Source organism: Rhincodon typus, chromosome 1, assembly GCF_021869965.1.
Source record: "Rhincodon typus isolate 14 chromosome 1, sRhiTyp1.1, whole genome shotgun sequence".
Lineage (NCBI taxonomy): Eukaryota > Metazoa > Chordata > Chondrichthyes > Orectolobiformes > Rhincodontidae > Rhincodon > Rhincodon typus.
The window spans coordinates 61,773,728-61,789,134 of record NC_063332.1 but is presented as its reverse complement, the minus strand read 5'-3'; the positions used below and the strand labels follow the sequence as shown (position 1 = coordinate 61,789,134).

Genomic DNA, 15,407 nt, shown 5'->3' with positions numbered 1-15,407 from the left:
CATCCAGCTCTACACCTTGTTATCTCCAACAATGGTTGAAAGTAGATTTTGTTTAACAATACTGTTCAAGCTTAGATCTCATTGGTTCGGTACAGTACGTGCAGGCTGAGGATGGAAAGAGGTGCCAGGAGACTGCAGTAGACAAATACACAACTGCTGCAATGGTTTTGGTTACTCAGACATGGGTCTTGACTACATGGATTAACCACTGCGTTCAGATTTGAGGGGATTCTACAAACCTGTGTTGTTGGTGAAGGCTATGCCATTTGAACTTGGGATGGCCTAAAAAGTTGTTCTTGGTTGGGGATCAGGCTAAGCCCTGGAAAAAGCGAGCTGGAATTCTAACAGAGTAAATGTAGATTTTATGACTTTGAAAATGGTCTGTACATGCAAAGCAAACTATCTACTAAACCTGTGACATCTATCTTTGTTCTATGTTCGCGCTGTCAGGAAATAACTTAGATTGAGTGCAATTTGCCTAATTCAAGTGTAAATTCAGTGTTGCTTTTGGTTTGAATATTAATCAAAAGTCAAACCTCAATAAATTGGTTTTCTTGTTGGGATCAAATCAGTCTGTTTGGTTTATGATTCCCTGGAAGCAAAAAAAAAAAAAAAAACCCCTTAGTGCCCTGACCTTTGGGCTAGAAGGTCCAGGTTCAAGTCCTACCTGACCTTGATGTGTCATAACAGGTCATACAGGGTGACTGAAATATCTTTAGGGCCAATGATGGTTGAAAGTAGATTTTTTAAAAAATGCTACTCAAACTCCGGTCCCAGTTGTGAAATACCAGACAGACTGAAAAATGGAGAAACATTCCCAATAATTTCAAATATTTCAATCAACCTGTTCAGACAGGCTGTTTTGACAAATATAATGCATAGTACAAAAAACGTTCAATTGATCTAGTGCTAGGATTAAGCACCTTCACATCACAGTGACCAAAGTGATACAAAACATTACCATGTCTGAACATAGCTTATGACATTTTGACAGCTGAAACAACAACTACTTAACATGTTAAGACTGAAATAATGACTTGTTAGACAACTTCAAATCCTTTTGAATCCTGATCTGTATTATTTACTTATACAATTCACACATTTAAGCTGTATGTCTCAACAGAAGATAATGCATGAAAGAATGAGAAACCAAAGTCTGTAAAAGGTGTTCAAAACGGAAAACATTTTAGTGATTAAGTTTACAAGCGACTTGATATCAATGTCAGAGAGAAGGACATCATAATTATTTCATCAATTGATAAGAATGTATATAATAGACGTAACAGAACACTGTGCACATTGAAACAATATTCTGATTAAATTTTAGTTTTCAAAGATGGACACAAGTATGTTGCATTTCCAACTACAATGTTGATGCAATTACAATAATTATTTAGACGTTAGCTGGAGTTATTGGATAGGAAACCAAAATGTGATCAGATTGTAGAAATAACCTTGGAAAAAAAAACCAAAGTCACAAAGAGAATTAGCAAGATACAATATTACCAAGACCACACTAATATTCATCATCTGGGTGTCCAAGTATTCTGAACAAGGATTCCAAGTGAATTCTCAATGGTTCCTGTTTATTTCCATTTTGATGTGGCCCTCATCCTTTTGACTGCATTTCCATTCAGATGACAGTGTCATTTGGTTAACACTTCTGTCCAATTCATATTATTGTGCAATGTCCTGAATGTCAGTGATGAATACTACAAAATGCAAGGAGTTTGTTGAAATGTAATTTTTGCTCAACCTCCCATTTAAAACCCACCTTTGTTTTGCCTGCTATTCATGAAGTTGTTGGAAAATTAGTCTACCATGTAAGAAAGAGGTCTCAAAGAATACACAATAGCACTTCTGTACTATGTTAAACAGTGCATGAAAAATCTGACCAAAATCAATAACAAATGCTTTGTTTTAACTTTTTGTCTTAAAGTATGAAGCACGCCAAATAGCATCAATCTCTGTAAAGTGGTCATAAGTGAGTGAAGGAAAACATTTTACACTTGGGTTAATTCAACAGAAACCAAATAACACCCGTGGAAATAAGCATAACTACTTTTCAGCATTAAGATTGCAAATGGTAATATAAGTTGTGGGGATTGAAATCTTGTACACTCTACAAATGCATTAAATTTCACTCCAGGTGCAGGTGTTATTTTGAATGACCTTTCAAACTATCAACATCTACATAAGTGAATACATTCACAACATTTTAATGTAAAATGTTGCTGGTTTTCACTTTTACGTTAAAGATCCAGCTAACTCACTTACAAGAAAAAAAAACTCCTTAGCAGTATATTAGACAAAGACAGACTATGTTTTCAAAAAAAAAAAAAGAAAGTTTGAATATTCCAACATCCTCTTACAGTTTACTTGAAGCAAACAAAGTCATGTCTAGCCCCTTACTCTTAACTAATGGAATAAAATACTGATAAAACAGATAGGGCAATCAAGAAGTGTCACTTATGGATCTTGCATTCCAATACTTTGCTAGCTTAAAAAAAGGGATTAGTAGGGATATTATTTGAAATGCAAGTAGACAGACAGAAATTTTAGAAAAGGACCTGGAAAAAAGGGTAGATTATCTGCTGGTTTTCCTTTAAGGTTCCACCACAGTCAAATCCATACACAAGTTCAGAAAACACAACAATTTAATTACACCAAAACCCACATATACTGATGGTTTCCACAATCGTTTACTGTTTCAAAGCTATTCATTCAAATCAGGCCCCAGCAAAAAAACTAGTCACAAAACCTCAGAAACTCAGAGATCCTGTTGATTTAGAAAGGCTGCCTAAATACGCTCTCTCTTTGGTACTAGATGTTTAAGATAATGATTTTTCATAAATCAAGAAAAATTTAATTTTTCAAGAAGCTGATCAGTTTTCACCAGTTAAGTGGCTCAGAGAATCATTGAGTTATACAAAGAAAGCCACTCAATTTGTATTAGGCATTAGCACATTGACAGAATCATCCAATTAGACAACTGCCCTTCACTAGACATCTTTTCGAATCATTTTCAGTGAATTAAGTTTAGTAACTCAGAAGAATTGCACAATCTCAATCGTTTATTTGTGTCAACAAATTCATTCTCAACTGTATTAAGGAAACTACAACAGGTTATCAATATTAAATACAAAGACAACTTTGCATTGGAAGAGAATTACATTCTGTTACATGACACAAATGCACTGTTTCATGTAAAATTCTATCTTTGATACTGCAAATTGAAGTCCAACTGAGTCAACACCATCTCGAGCACATTTTGGGCCTACTTTCTTCATTGCAAAAACAGAAACCCATCCTTTTTACATTCAGAACGTACAAATGATTCAATGAACCAGATGAAAGAGTAATACTTTCACAACCAATAAATGGATCCGGGGAACAGTGATTACAGCAAAAAGTACTTACATACTTCGAGAATTCACAGGCATGCATTGACACTTTGAGATGGAGTCACAAAAACAAAACATTTTATGGGTTTTAGGAACAATTTCAAAGCTTCAGGCCTCAGTAGCTCAAGGAACAGCCTTCAGCGGTGGACAAAATGAAATTTAGGATGCACAAGAGGGCTAAATTTGGAGTACCAAAGATCTTAGAGATTCAAGGCAAGAGGCAATTAAAGAAATGGCAAGGAGAAAGACCCAATACTCAAATCTGAATCAAGTCAGAACTCACATGGCACTAGGTTTAGTCCAAGAGGTTTATCTGAAATCACAAGCTTTCGGAGCACTGCTCCTTCACCTAATGAAAGAGCAGCGCTCTGAAAGCGTATGATTTCAAATAAACCTGTTGGACTGTAAGCTGATGTCGTGTGAATCCTAAGTTTGGCCACTCCAGTCCAACACCGGCATCTCCACATCTTAAATGTCAATGTCAATCAGGATACCAAGACAAGAACATTAACTTCAAGATATCAGAAGACAACATTTGGCCACAAGCATAAGATGAGTCTTTGTAAGAATACTGGCAGCATTTTGCATCAACTGAAGGCTGCAGTGTGGAATGTGGAAGATCAGCCAGGAAATCATGGGAATAGTAGATAATGTAGCTAATGGAAGCATATCCAAACAATTCTGCTGCAGAAATGTTGTTTGTGGTTAAAAGCAAAGAAAAGCACTCATCATCATTCACCTCCTCGTAAGCCTTGTAAGATAAAGAACCAGGAGGTCACTAATGTAAGGAGGCTGTCAAAAGAATCAATGACACAAGAACATTTTTGAAAAGGAAATGCCTTGACAAATTTTTTTAGCGTTTTTGAGACTGAAAATGCAGGATAGATAGAAGACAAAATGTATCTTGTGCATTTAGATTTTCAAAAAGCATTTCATAAGGGAGACAGTGCACATTTAGCATTCACGGGATCGGGAGTATTATATTAGCACCAAATAAAGATTAGTTAACAATTCAAAAATAGTAAGCAAGGAGTGGATTATTTTCAGGATTGCTAACTGTAGCCCATTGGGTACCAGAGGAATCAATCATTGGAATGCAGATATTTATAATCTGCAATGACTCAAATATGGGAACCATGTGTAACGTACCCACATTTGCTGGTGATACAAACTTGAGAGAGAAAACAAGCTGCGAGAAAAACAAAAGGATAAACATTAATGAAAGGGGCTACAGGAGGGTGGGTTAAAAAGACAGAAACCATCAAAAAAAAAGGGAACAGAACTGGGTCATTCAGTCCTGAGCCTGTTCTGCCATTCAATAAGATCACGGCTGATCCAGCACTCCTCACTTAGAGACTTTCCTGCCCTTAACCCATAACCCTTGATTCCCCTACTCATCAAGTATCTACCTCAGCCTAAAATGTACGCAAGAACTCTGCCCCCACAGCTCTCTGTGGCAAGGACCTCCGAAGACTTGCACCTGCTACGACAAGAAATTGCTCCTCATCTCAGTCTGAAATTGGCACCACTTTATTCTGAGACTATGTTCTCTGGTCTTAGACTCTCCCACGATGAAAGCCTTGCTTTCAACATTTACCCTATTAAGTCCCTTAAGGATCCTACATTCTGATGATATCGCCCCTCATTCTTCTAAACTCCACTGAGTACCTATCTGTTCAACCACAGCTCGTAAGCCAAAGACGTGATACTGGGGATTATCTGAGTGGATCAAGGCATGACTTTATTGAACAGCAAAGCAAGAACAATGGGCCAAATGTTTACACCTTATCCCATTTCTGCTGTTCTCGTATTCTTTTCAGACTCCTCAGTTGATTTTCTTATCAGCTACCCACCCCCGACACCCGCCATCACTTGATTAAACGTGACTAGTTCCCTCACCTAAAGATGGAACATAATAACATAATAGGTGAAGTCTAAAATGTTACTTTTTGTGGTTCCCTGCTAGTTACAACCAGCCAGACCAAAAATGAACAGTTTATTTGTATTACATTTTTGGAATGTTAATCAATTAGTGCTAATATACCTTCCAAACAATGCACAGGTTCTAAATTTGTGGTCTAGAATTATTGAAGCTTGGAATTTCTTTGCAACTCTGAGCAGTTGAAGCATGATTGCATCATTTAAAGGAAAACTGAGTTCGAAGAAAGTAAAAACACAGTTCGGGGAAACTGCATTAGTTTTAAATTCTCTACCAAAAAGAGGACACAGACACAGAGGCCATATGGCTTCAATTTATGCTCTGAAATTTTTATGTTCTCTGTCTAATAATAGAAATTAGTGCCTTCCAATTTATATTGAAAAACAAGGTTTAACACTTGATTAATGGAAAGTAAAGTAGTCACTGAGAATTCAAGAGTTAATCTATTACAAAGGAAATAACATCTTTTTTGTTGTTTTTTAAAAAATCCTTATTACAACTTGTCAAGACAGTCCAATTAAAATCAGTTTACAAAACAAAGCACAAGCAACATTTGTCCTCAACTAGAAAAAACATTCTTACATACTGCAGTTATAAAGAATTTAATATTCCACTGGTACACAAATGAATCCTTGTAAAACAAATATCGTGAACCAAAAAAAGTGAGCTGTTCAAACATCTGAAAATGCAAAGGTTAAATGGTGTATTTTAATACCTTAGTTGATGAAGGTGGAGTTGGAAAATTAAGCCAGGCTGGAGCAAAGTCATGCTGCGCCATTTAGGTCCTATGTCTCAGGGTTTTAAAATAAGGTATCAACACCTCATGGCAGATCCCTACAAGTGTAAAACACATATGATTATCTTGAGTTCAGTTCTGTTTCCCCAATGTAACAGAAAGAATAAACAAAACCTATTTTAACCTATTTATTTTTCATTGTTATTTTCTAATTTTTCATTCTTAAAAAACAAAGGCTAGCAACAGATCAGTGCATTATTGTCTTATCATAATTCAGGATCTATCAATGTACCTTTCTTCACCAAAAGGGAGCAATTCCACAGTGTGAACTTCCCAGCAACAGCACCACACGACTCTGCTTCTTTTCATCGCAGCACAACCCAAGGGTCATTCAAAGATTCATTTTACCAGTTTTAACCGCATCAGCATTTATTGCTGTATGAACCTGATAAAAGGTTTGAAAACTGTAGAAATGCACATGAAAGGAAATTAGACATTTTCAAGGAATTCAAAGTACCTTGTTCATCTGATTTGTTGGTGAGAATTTTACACAAAGTGCTTTCTTTGCAGTGAAATAATTGCAGTGTGCCTTAGGAAATGCAATGAGTAGTAGACAACCATTATTACCAGACTGGACAGTTAATTATGTCTAGTGTGTGGACATTTTAAAAAAAAAAATCAATAATAATGAAGCTTTGGTTCTCAGTAAAACTTGTATTCTTTCTAGTTTTAGAAGGTACACAAATATTGCACCTGTCAGAACTACAAAAAACGAGGTGAACAGATATTGAATACAGCTATTTTCTTTCATACTTACAGAAATTTAAATGTGAATACTGTCATACAATTTACCCAAAATCGAAGGCCCACTTATTCACCATGGATGCAGTTTCTACAGGGATATTCATGTATATCTAGTTTGAACAACTAATATCAAAGTCTTGATGGAAATCAACAGCGCCTCATCAATACACGTAGATAAAATACATTTATTAAAGACATAAAACCACAAAGATATCATGCTGACAATCACCAATTGCAAAATATATCCTTCCCAACATGCCATCCTCCAAGTTCTTCAAGACCTGGTAGGAATGAATGTGAACTGTCACTTGTCAAAAGTGGCAGTTTGCACAAATTAATAGAAAACACTTCAAACAAATAGACCAGGTGCCTTAAATGCTCAACATCAACATAATCTGATACTGGACTCTCATTTGAAAACTTGGATATTGTAAATAGAAAAGAGACTACCAATACAATACAATCTCTGCTCCTATGATGCTGCTTGGCCTGCTGTGTTCATCCAGCCCTGCACCTTGTTGTCTCGGATTCTCCAGCATCTGCAGTTCCTACTATCTCTACCAATACATATTATTTTCACTCATGTACATCAATAGGACATTTGTACTCAACGTGAGGAACGTCAATAATACTGCTAATAAACAAAATATTTTTCCCTCTGTTGGCAGCAGGTGTCAGCATCCAGCATTTCAAACAGAATGCAGCCAGATTAAACCTCTCTGTACATTCTTCCAGCAAGGTCTCTTCACAGCAAGTTCAGAAAAGTAGCACCAAATATACCACTTCAATTTTTTTCTATTATTATTTCTTATGCTAACCATCACTTCACCTTTTAAGTGTAACCATTCATTTAGTGACCACCATTAGCTGAAAGTTAAGAGATGGGTGGAATCCATTTCAAGAGCATCCTTAGAAAATTAATAAATAAACACTTTGCATCGTTTTAGATGCCAAAGGAGGGGGGAATTGGTGCATTCAACTACAATGGCACACGATACTTCTCAAACTCCAAGTCATTCTTAATTTCTCCCGTAATTCTGATTCTTCACACCACAGCAGTACAACAAAAAAAAGCCTTGTGCTGACAAATTCAGTTCAGTCCATACTCCTCACTAGTTCATACCTCTTCAATTAAATCATTTCAGCTAGCATACATGATTTTCAGAAATTCATGTGACAATTACTCTGCATCTTCAAACACCAGAGATTTGACAAAGATGACACCCATTCATGTTAACATGGCTCCATATTAACATAAATTCCCTCTTCTTCTGATAATACAGCATTCATATCATAGCTTTAATGCAAGAAGCTCACCCCACAGAAGCAAAGCTAGGTTAAAAATTGACAGCAAGTCTAAGCACATTAAGACTAGTTACCAAAAAGCTTCAGATGCAGGTTTTAAAGGTATAAGTTGAACTCAACTCATATGCTAAATTTTTATTTACAGAAGTTTATAAACTTTTTAGCTCAGAATTCCCAATTAGCCACAATCCTTGTAACCAAAACGAGTGTTTTTACTCCAACTGTACCTTAATCTCTTCATTTGCTAGCAACAATTGAAATGCATTTCTTTAAATTTACACAAAGAAAGACAAAAATATTATACAGGTTTAAAAAGTTTAAGTTAACGTTAGAAACAACATTTTGCAATGGTTTTAGGCCACAACCCCACAAAACTGAAGGCTTAACAAATTAGTTGGGCTCAATTTCAAAATTAACTCTTAGCATATTTAAACAAACAGCGTATTAAGTAATATTCAAACAAGAGTCAGTATGAAAAGCTATATTTAAAAGACACATCTAAAAATGTGAAGTATACACTTACTGTTGCAGATATCCCGCGGCATAACAGTGAAGTTGAGTTACATGAAGCAATACTCTGATGTAATTAATGGCACGTTCACTAATGCTCAAATTGAATAGAAGAAAATTCTTTCAAGAACTTGGCAGCAAAAAGTGAAGTATAATCAACAAACAACTGTTTCTTATTCTTGTTTACAAATAGCGACAATTAGGCCTCAGAAATTCTCCACGTTTGTAAATATTTGGGAAAGCGGAATGAATGAAAAGGTTTAGGAAATTGGCCGTTTTGAAAGCGAGAAAAAACTGCAAACACAGGAAGGACAAAGCATCATCAACAACAGATACAGATGCAACCAAAGCGAGACAGAGAGAAAGCTCCTTTCTATATTCAAAATTAATCTTCAAACTCTTCCAGCGCCTCCACAATCTCTAAACTTAAGCGACATCAGGCACCACGTGATGACGACACGGGCTGGTCGCTTCAATGACGTCAGGACGAAAATAAAAATCAGGGACAAAAACAAAGTAGAAACTTCCATCTCAGTCAATAAAACAGGGCACTGGGCAAACAGGATACTGCCATTCCCATCACCAACTGAGCGACTTCACCTTTCCCACGCACTTCATTTTAACCTGTAATCTGGAAATTAAATATAATTTACTGTTTGACCCTGCAGGGAGTGACGTTGCACCAAGGGTCATCCAATGGGAAAATAAATTTAAAGGCCAGGCTTCAGATCACGCGAGATCCACCCTCAGCCCGACACCCCTGAAAAATCCCCTCTGCGCCTGCGTGCCGCTGCCGCCTGAGCTATGCGCCTGCGCGCCACTAGACACCGGGCGATACCGCTCTGCGCCTGCGCGCTCTGTGTGGTGTGGTCTGTTCTGTTGTTTTGTTTCGGTCTACGCTGGCAATCATAGTCGTGACATTGAAAACTCAGATTGCAGTTAAATCCAATATCGATCAGAATCATAGAATAGAATCCCTACAGTGTGGAGGCAGGCTATTCGGCACATCAAGTCCACATCGATCCTCCGAAGAGCATCCCACCCATAGCCACCCCCTACCCTATCCTTGCATTTCCCACTCTGGACACTATGGACAATTCAGCATGGCCAATCCACCTAACCTGCACATCTTTGGACTGTGGGAGGAAACCCACACAGACATGGGGAGAATATGCAAACTCCACACAGGCGGTCTCTTGAGGCTGGAATCAAACCCACGTCCCTGGTGCTCTGAGGCAGCAGTGCTAACAATTGAACCATCGTATTGCCCCGGGGGTAGGAGGCTGAGTTGACCTGCTCCATGATAAAGTGGAAATATCTCCAGGTCCACTCCATCCAGGCTTCTCAGTATTCCTACAGTTTCAAACTGATCCCCCTTCAGCTTCTAAACTCTATCAAGTACAGACCCATGATCATCAACTGTTCTTCATACAACAAGCCCTTCATCTCTGAGATGATTCTTGCAAACCTTCATTCTGTGGACCCCCTGCAACACCAGCACATCCTTCCTTAAATATAGGGCCCTCTTGAAATGAGTGCTAGTATTGCTTTTGAATTCCTAACTGCCAAATGAAACTGCATGTTAACAGTCAAGAGAAGCCAGAACCAGGACTCCCAAGTCCTTCTGTGTTTCAGATTTCTGAAGTCTTTCCCCATTTAGAGAATAGTCTGCACATCGATTCTTCCTACTAAGATGTAGAACCTCACACTTCCCCACGTTGCATTCCATCTGCCTCTTCTTTGCTCAATCTCCTAGCCTGTCATCTTCCTCAACAGAAACGGTCCATCCATCTATCTTTGTGTCATCTGCAAGTTTAGCAACAATGCTGTCAGTTCTTTCATTCAGATTGTTAATGTTTAACATGAATAGTTGTGTTCCCAACACAGACCCATGTGGAACGTCGCTGCCATCCTGAAAAAAACACATCTGCCAGTCAACCAATCCTCTATCCAGGCCAGTACTTTGCCCCTATCACCACGGGCTCTGAATAAAAACCAAAAGAACTGTGGATGTTGTAAATAAGAAACAAAAACAGAAGTTGCTGGAAAAGCTAAGCAGGTCCGGCAGCATCTGTGAAGAAAAATCAGAGTTAACGTTTCAGGTCTGGTTACCCTTCCTTGGAACAGTTCTGAGGAAGGGTCAATGGAACCGAAACATTAACTCTGATTTCTCTTCACAGATGCTGCCAGACCTGCTGAGCTTTTCCAGCAACTTCTGTTTTTGTGTCTGGGTATGAGCTCTTATTTACCAGCCTCCTGTGCAGCACATTGTGAAAGACCTTCTGGAAATCTAAGTAGATCACGTATGCTAGCTATCCTTTGTCTAACTTGCTTATTACTTCCTCAAAGAATTCTAATGGATTTGCCAGGTATGACCTTCCCTTGACGAAGCCAAGCTGACTCCATCCTGTTTTACTACACACTTGCAAGTGCTCGGCAATCTCAACCTGAAAAAGAACTCTACTCTACCTTCTGCCAGTCACTGTGCGATAAAATGTTTTTCTCACATCACCCTTGCTTCTTTTGCACATCAATTCAAAATCTATGCCTGCTCACTCTTTTGTATTTTATGAGTGGGAGCAGTTCCTCCCCAACTATCCAGCCCACTCACGAATTTAAAAACATCTACTGAATCTCTTAGTCTTCTTCGCTCCAAGGAAAACAGTCCAACTTCTTCAGTCTATCCTCAGAACTGAAGTTTTTTTATTTCCGGAACCATTGTTGTAAATTGCTTCTGTACTGTCTCCAATGCATTCAAATCTTTCCTGCAAATGTGGTGCCCTTACTGTAAACAGTCTTTCAGCTGAGGTCTAATAAGTGCCTTATACCTTTTTTTCTTCCAAAGTTTTCTTTTCTTACTTTAATCTATTTACTTTCTGTGGAGAGATCAGTGGCTTCAAGGTGTCCAGCACATCTGAGCCAAAGTTTCTTCCCGGCAGCAGCAGTGGAGGGAGTTGACTATGGTGCTGTGCGGTGAGATTGAGCCCGGCGTGGGGAACATCGAGCCCAGCACTGCGGTGGCGTAGAGCATGGGGGAGAGCATGCCTAACGCAGAGAAGATCGAGCTCAGCAAGGAGGAGCTTGCACCCATGTGGGGAGTGCGAGCCCAACATGGCTAAGCACTTAAGAATGACTTTAATGTTGAACTTTTAACTTCATTCCTTTATTTTTCTACTTTATACAGTAAATAGAGTTAAAAATTCAACATTAAAGTACTTTATACAAGTACTTTAATGTTGAATTTTTAACTCTATTTACTTATTTTCCTACCTTGTACCTAAGATGGTGCCAGGAATGGTGACATTGTACACTTTTCACTGTACTCCTGTATCCCTGTACTTAAGTACACATGACAATAAAATCTAATTCTAATTATCCAATTTCAACATTAACTTCTTGCTGTTCTACTGCTAGAACACTGAAGGAACACAAAATGGTGGTGCATTTGGGAAGGCTGTGAGGAAGAGGAGTGGCAGCAACAGCAAGCACATACTTTCATAACTGGAAAAACAGAAGTGTAAGTCAGAGTGGAGACAATGTGTGCCACAAAGTCCAGAGGATGAAGATGTTCTTGCTGGGTGGAGTGAGGCTCAGTTAGCCAGACAAAGAGAGAGTGTGCCTGAGAGAGGCAAATGGTGAGAGAGAAAAAGAGAGAGGGTGTGAAGGAACAGGAGGTAGGGTATAAGAGACAGGAAGAGAGAGTGTGTGAGGGAGGAAGAGAGAGAATGTGTAGAAGGGAGAGAGACTGGGCAAGGGGAGAAGGAAGGGACACAGCGAGAGAGCATGAAGGAAGGAGAGAGTGCAAGGGAGGATGAGTGTTTTGTGGGAGAGAGAGGATGTGTTTTTCTTATTCTGTCATAGGATTTGGGAATTGCTGGCTGATTGCCATTTATGGCTTGTTCTTAGCTGCCTTTAAGAAAGTGGTGGTGAGCTGTCTTTTTGAATCGCGGCAGTCCATGTGCTGCTGGTAGGCCCACAATCCCATTATAGAGAGAATTCCAGGATTTTGACTCAGCGACAGTGAAGGAACGGTGACATTCCAAGTCAGGATGGTGGCTTGGAGGCAAACTTGCAGTGAGTGGTGTTCCCATGCATGTGCTGCCCTTACCTTTTAGATGGAAATGGTTGTGGAGTTGGAGGGTGCTATCCAAGGATTTTTGGCAAATTTCTGCAGTGCATCTTGTAAACAATGTTGATCCTGAGTGTTGGTGGGAGAGGGAATGAATGCTTGTTGCTATAGTGCTGATCAAGCTGGTGACTTTGTCCTGGATGGTGTCAAGCTTCCTGAATGTTGTTGGAGCTGCATGCAACCAGGCAAGTGGGGAGTATTCCATGACACTCCTGACATGTGCCATTTTGGTGATGGACATGCTTTGGGGAGCCAAGAGGAGAATTACTCACTGCAGCATTCCTAGCCTTTGACTTGGTCTTGTAGCCGTTGTTTTATACAGCAAGTTCAGTTGAGTTTCTGGTCAATGGTAACCCCAAGGATGTTGATTGTGGGGGAATTCAGTGATGGTAGCACCATTGAATGTCGAGGGATGGTGGATAAATTGTCTCTTGTTGGAGATGGTCGTTGCCTGGCACTAGCATGGCATGAATGTTACTTGCCACTTGTCAGCCCAAACCTGGATATTGTCTGGGTTTACTCTTTTTGCATTTAAATATGGACTGCTTCAGTATCCAACGAGTCACACATGGTGCTGAACATTGCAAAGTCATTACCAAACATTCCCATTCCTGACCTGATGATGGAGGGAAGGTCATTGATGAAACAGTTGAAGATGGTTAAGCCCAGAACATGACCTTGAGGAACTCTTGTAAAGATATACTGGAGCTGAGATGACTGACTTCCCACAACCACAACCATCTTCCTAGGTGCCAGGTTATGACTCCAACCACCGGAGAGTTTGTCCCTGTTTGTTAGGGCTCCTTAATGCTACACACAGTCAGTCAAATACAGCCTTGATATAAAAGGCTGTCACTCTCACCTCACATCTGGAATTTAGTGCTTTTGTCCAAGGCTGTGATGAGTGTGTATGGGACAGAGATGAGATGAAGTGGTGAGGGAGGGAAAGGAGAAATAGCGGAAGAGCTAAATAACTACTTTGCAACAGTCTTCACAGTAGAAGACACTACTGACATTCCAAAAATACCAAATTAACAAGGGCAGAAGGTAGAAAGAAATGAATAGAATAACTATTACTTGAGAAAAAAAGGTATGAGGGAAGCTGATGGTGCTTAAGGCTAATTGGTCCATTGGCCCCAATTGGTTACATCCTGGGATATTAAAGGAAGTAGCTACAGAGATAATGGAGACACTGATAATAATCTTCCAAGAATCTTTTAATTCTGAAGAAGTCCAGAGGATTGAAGACTGCCAATTTAGCAAATTTAATTAAAAGGGGAAGGAGACAAAAAGCAGGTAACTATAGACCAATTAACTCAACATATATCATTGGGAAAATGTTGGAATGTATTATCAAGGATGTAGTAGCAAAGCATTTTGCAATGCATGTTATTTTTTTCACTCATGGGTAGGCACTGCTGACTAGTCCAGCATTTATTCTGATCCCTGGTTGCCCTTGACAAGGTGGTGGTGAGCTGCCTTGTTGAATCACTGCAGTCCATGTGCTGTAGGTAGACACACAATGCCATTAGGGAGGGAATTCCAATGTGGGTCTACCTACAGAACGTGAACTACAGTGGTTCAAGAAGGCAGCTCACAACCATCTTCTCAAGGGCAAAAAGGGACAGGCAGTAAATGCTAGCCTAGTCATAACAAAAAATTTATGTATTTCTAAATTCTCTGCTATTATATCCTTTATGATCAAGCAGAATCAATACGGCTGCATGAAAGCAAAATTATGCCAATTGAATAGATTAGAATTCTTCGTGGATGTAACAAGCAGGACAGATAAAAGGGAACCAGTAAATATAACATACTTAGATTTTTGACAGGCATTCAAAGAGGTACCCCACATAATTTAATAAGAGCGCATGGTGTTGAGGGTCGTATATTAGCATGGATTGACAACTGGCTAACTAAGAGAAGACGAAGAGTTAAGATGAGAGAAGCGTATTCAAGAAGCCAACCTAGAACTTATGGATGCCACAAGGATCAGTGATGAGGTCACAATTACTTATTACATATGTAATATATATGATTTGGGTGAAAGAAGTGAATGTATTATTGCCTAGTTTGTGAATGACACAAAAATAGGTGCGAATGTACGTGGTGAGGATGACACAAAGAGTCTACAGAGATGTAGACAGGTTAAGTGAGTGAACAAAAACTTTGCAAATGGAATATAATGTTTGAAAATGTGAGATGGCTTACCAACGAAGTTAAGGAGGGTATTAAGTTGACAGAGAAAGCATGTAAGGAGGCCAAAGTCAGGAATAGTCCTGAAGACTGGGAAAAATTCAGAATCCAGCAAAGACTATAAGATGTGCAAGCAGAATTAGGCCATTTGACCCATCGAGTCTGCTCTACCATTCAATCATGGCTGATATGTATCTCAACACCACCCCCTTGCCAATTAAGAACCTATCTATCTGTATTAAATACCCTCAGTAACTTGGCCTCCACAGCCCTCTGTAGCAATGAGTTCCACAGATTCCTCTTCATCTCAGTTCTAAAGGTTCATCCCTTCAGTCTGAGGCTGTGCCCTTGGGTTCCAGTCTTTCCCACCAGTGGAAACATCTT

The 15,407-nt window shown here is 39.1% G+C and overlaps 1 protein-coding gene across 2 annotated transcripts in view; it reads right to left on the bottom strand.

Annotated features, from left to right (window-relative positions):
• LOC109922519 (vasculin) overlaps positions 1-9,311 on the bottom strand; it is a 59,833-nt gene extending 50,522 nt beyond the window's left edge. Inside the window, exons 1-3 of one of the 2 annotated variants that reach the window (XM_048600501.1) lie at positions 8,712-9,311; positions 6,372-6,543; positions 6,059-6,177 (exon numbers count right to left, since the gene is read on the bottom strand). In XM_048600501.1, the coding sequence (XP_048456458.1) occupies positions 6,059-6,121 (63 nt within the window). In that variant the 5' untranslated portion in view covers positions 6,122-6,177; positions 6,372-6,543; positions 8,712-9,311. The remainder of the gene's footprint in view (positions 1-6,058; positions 6,178-6,371; positions 6,544-8,711) is intronic. The other variant, XM_048600497.1, reaches the window with a different exon arrangement.
• Positions 9,312-15,407: the final 6,096 nt, after the last annotated feature.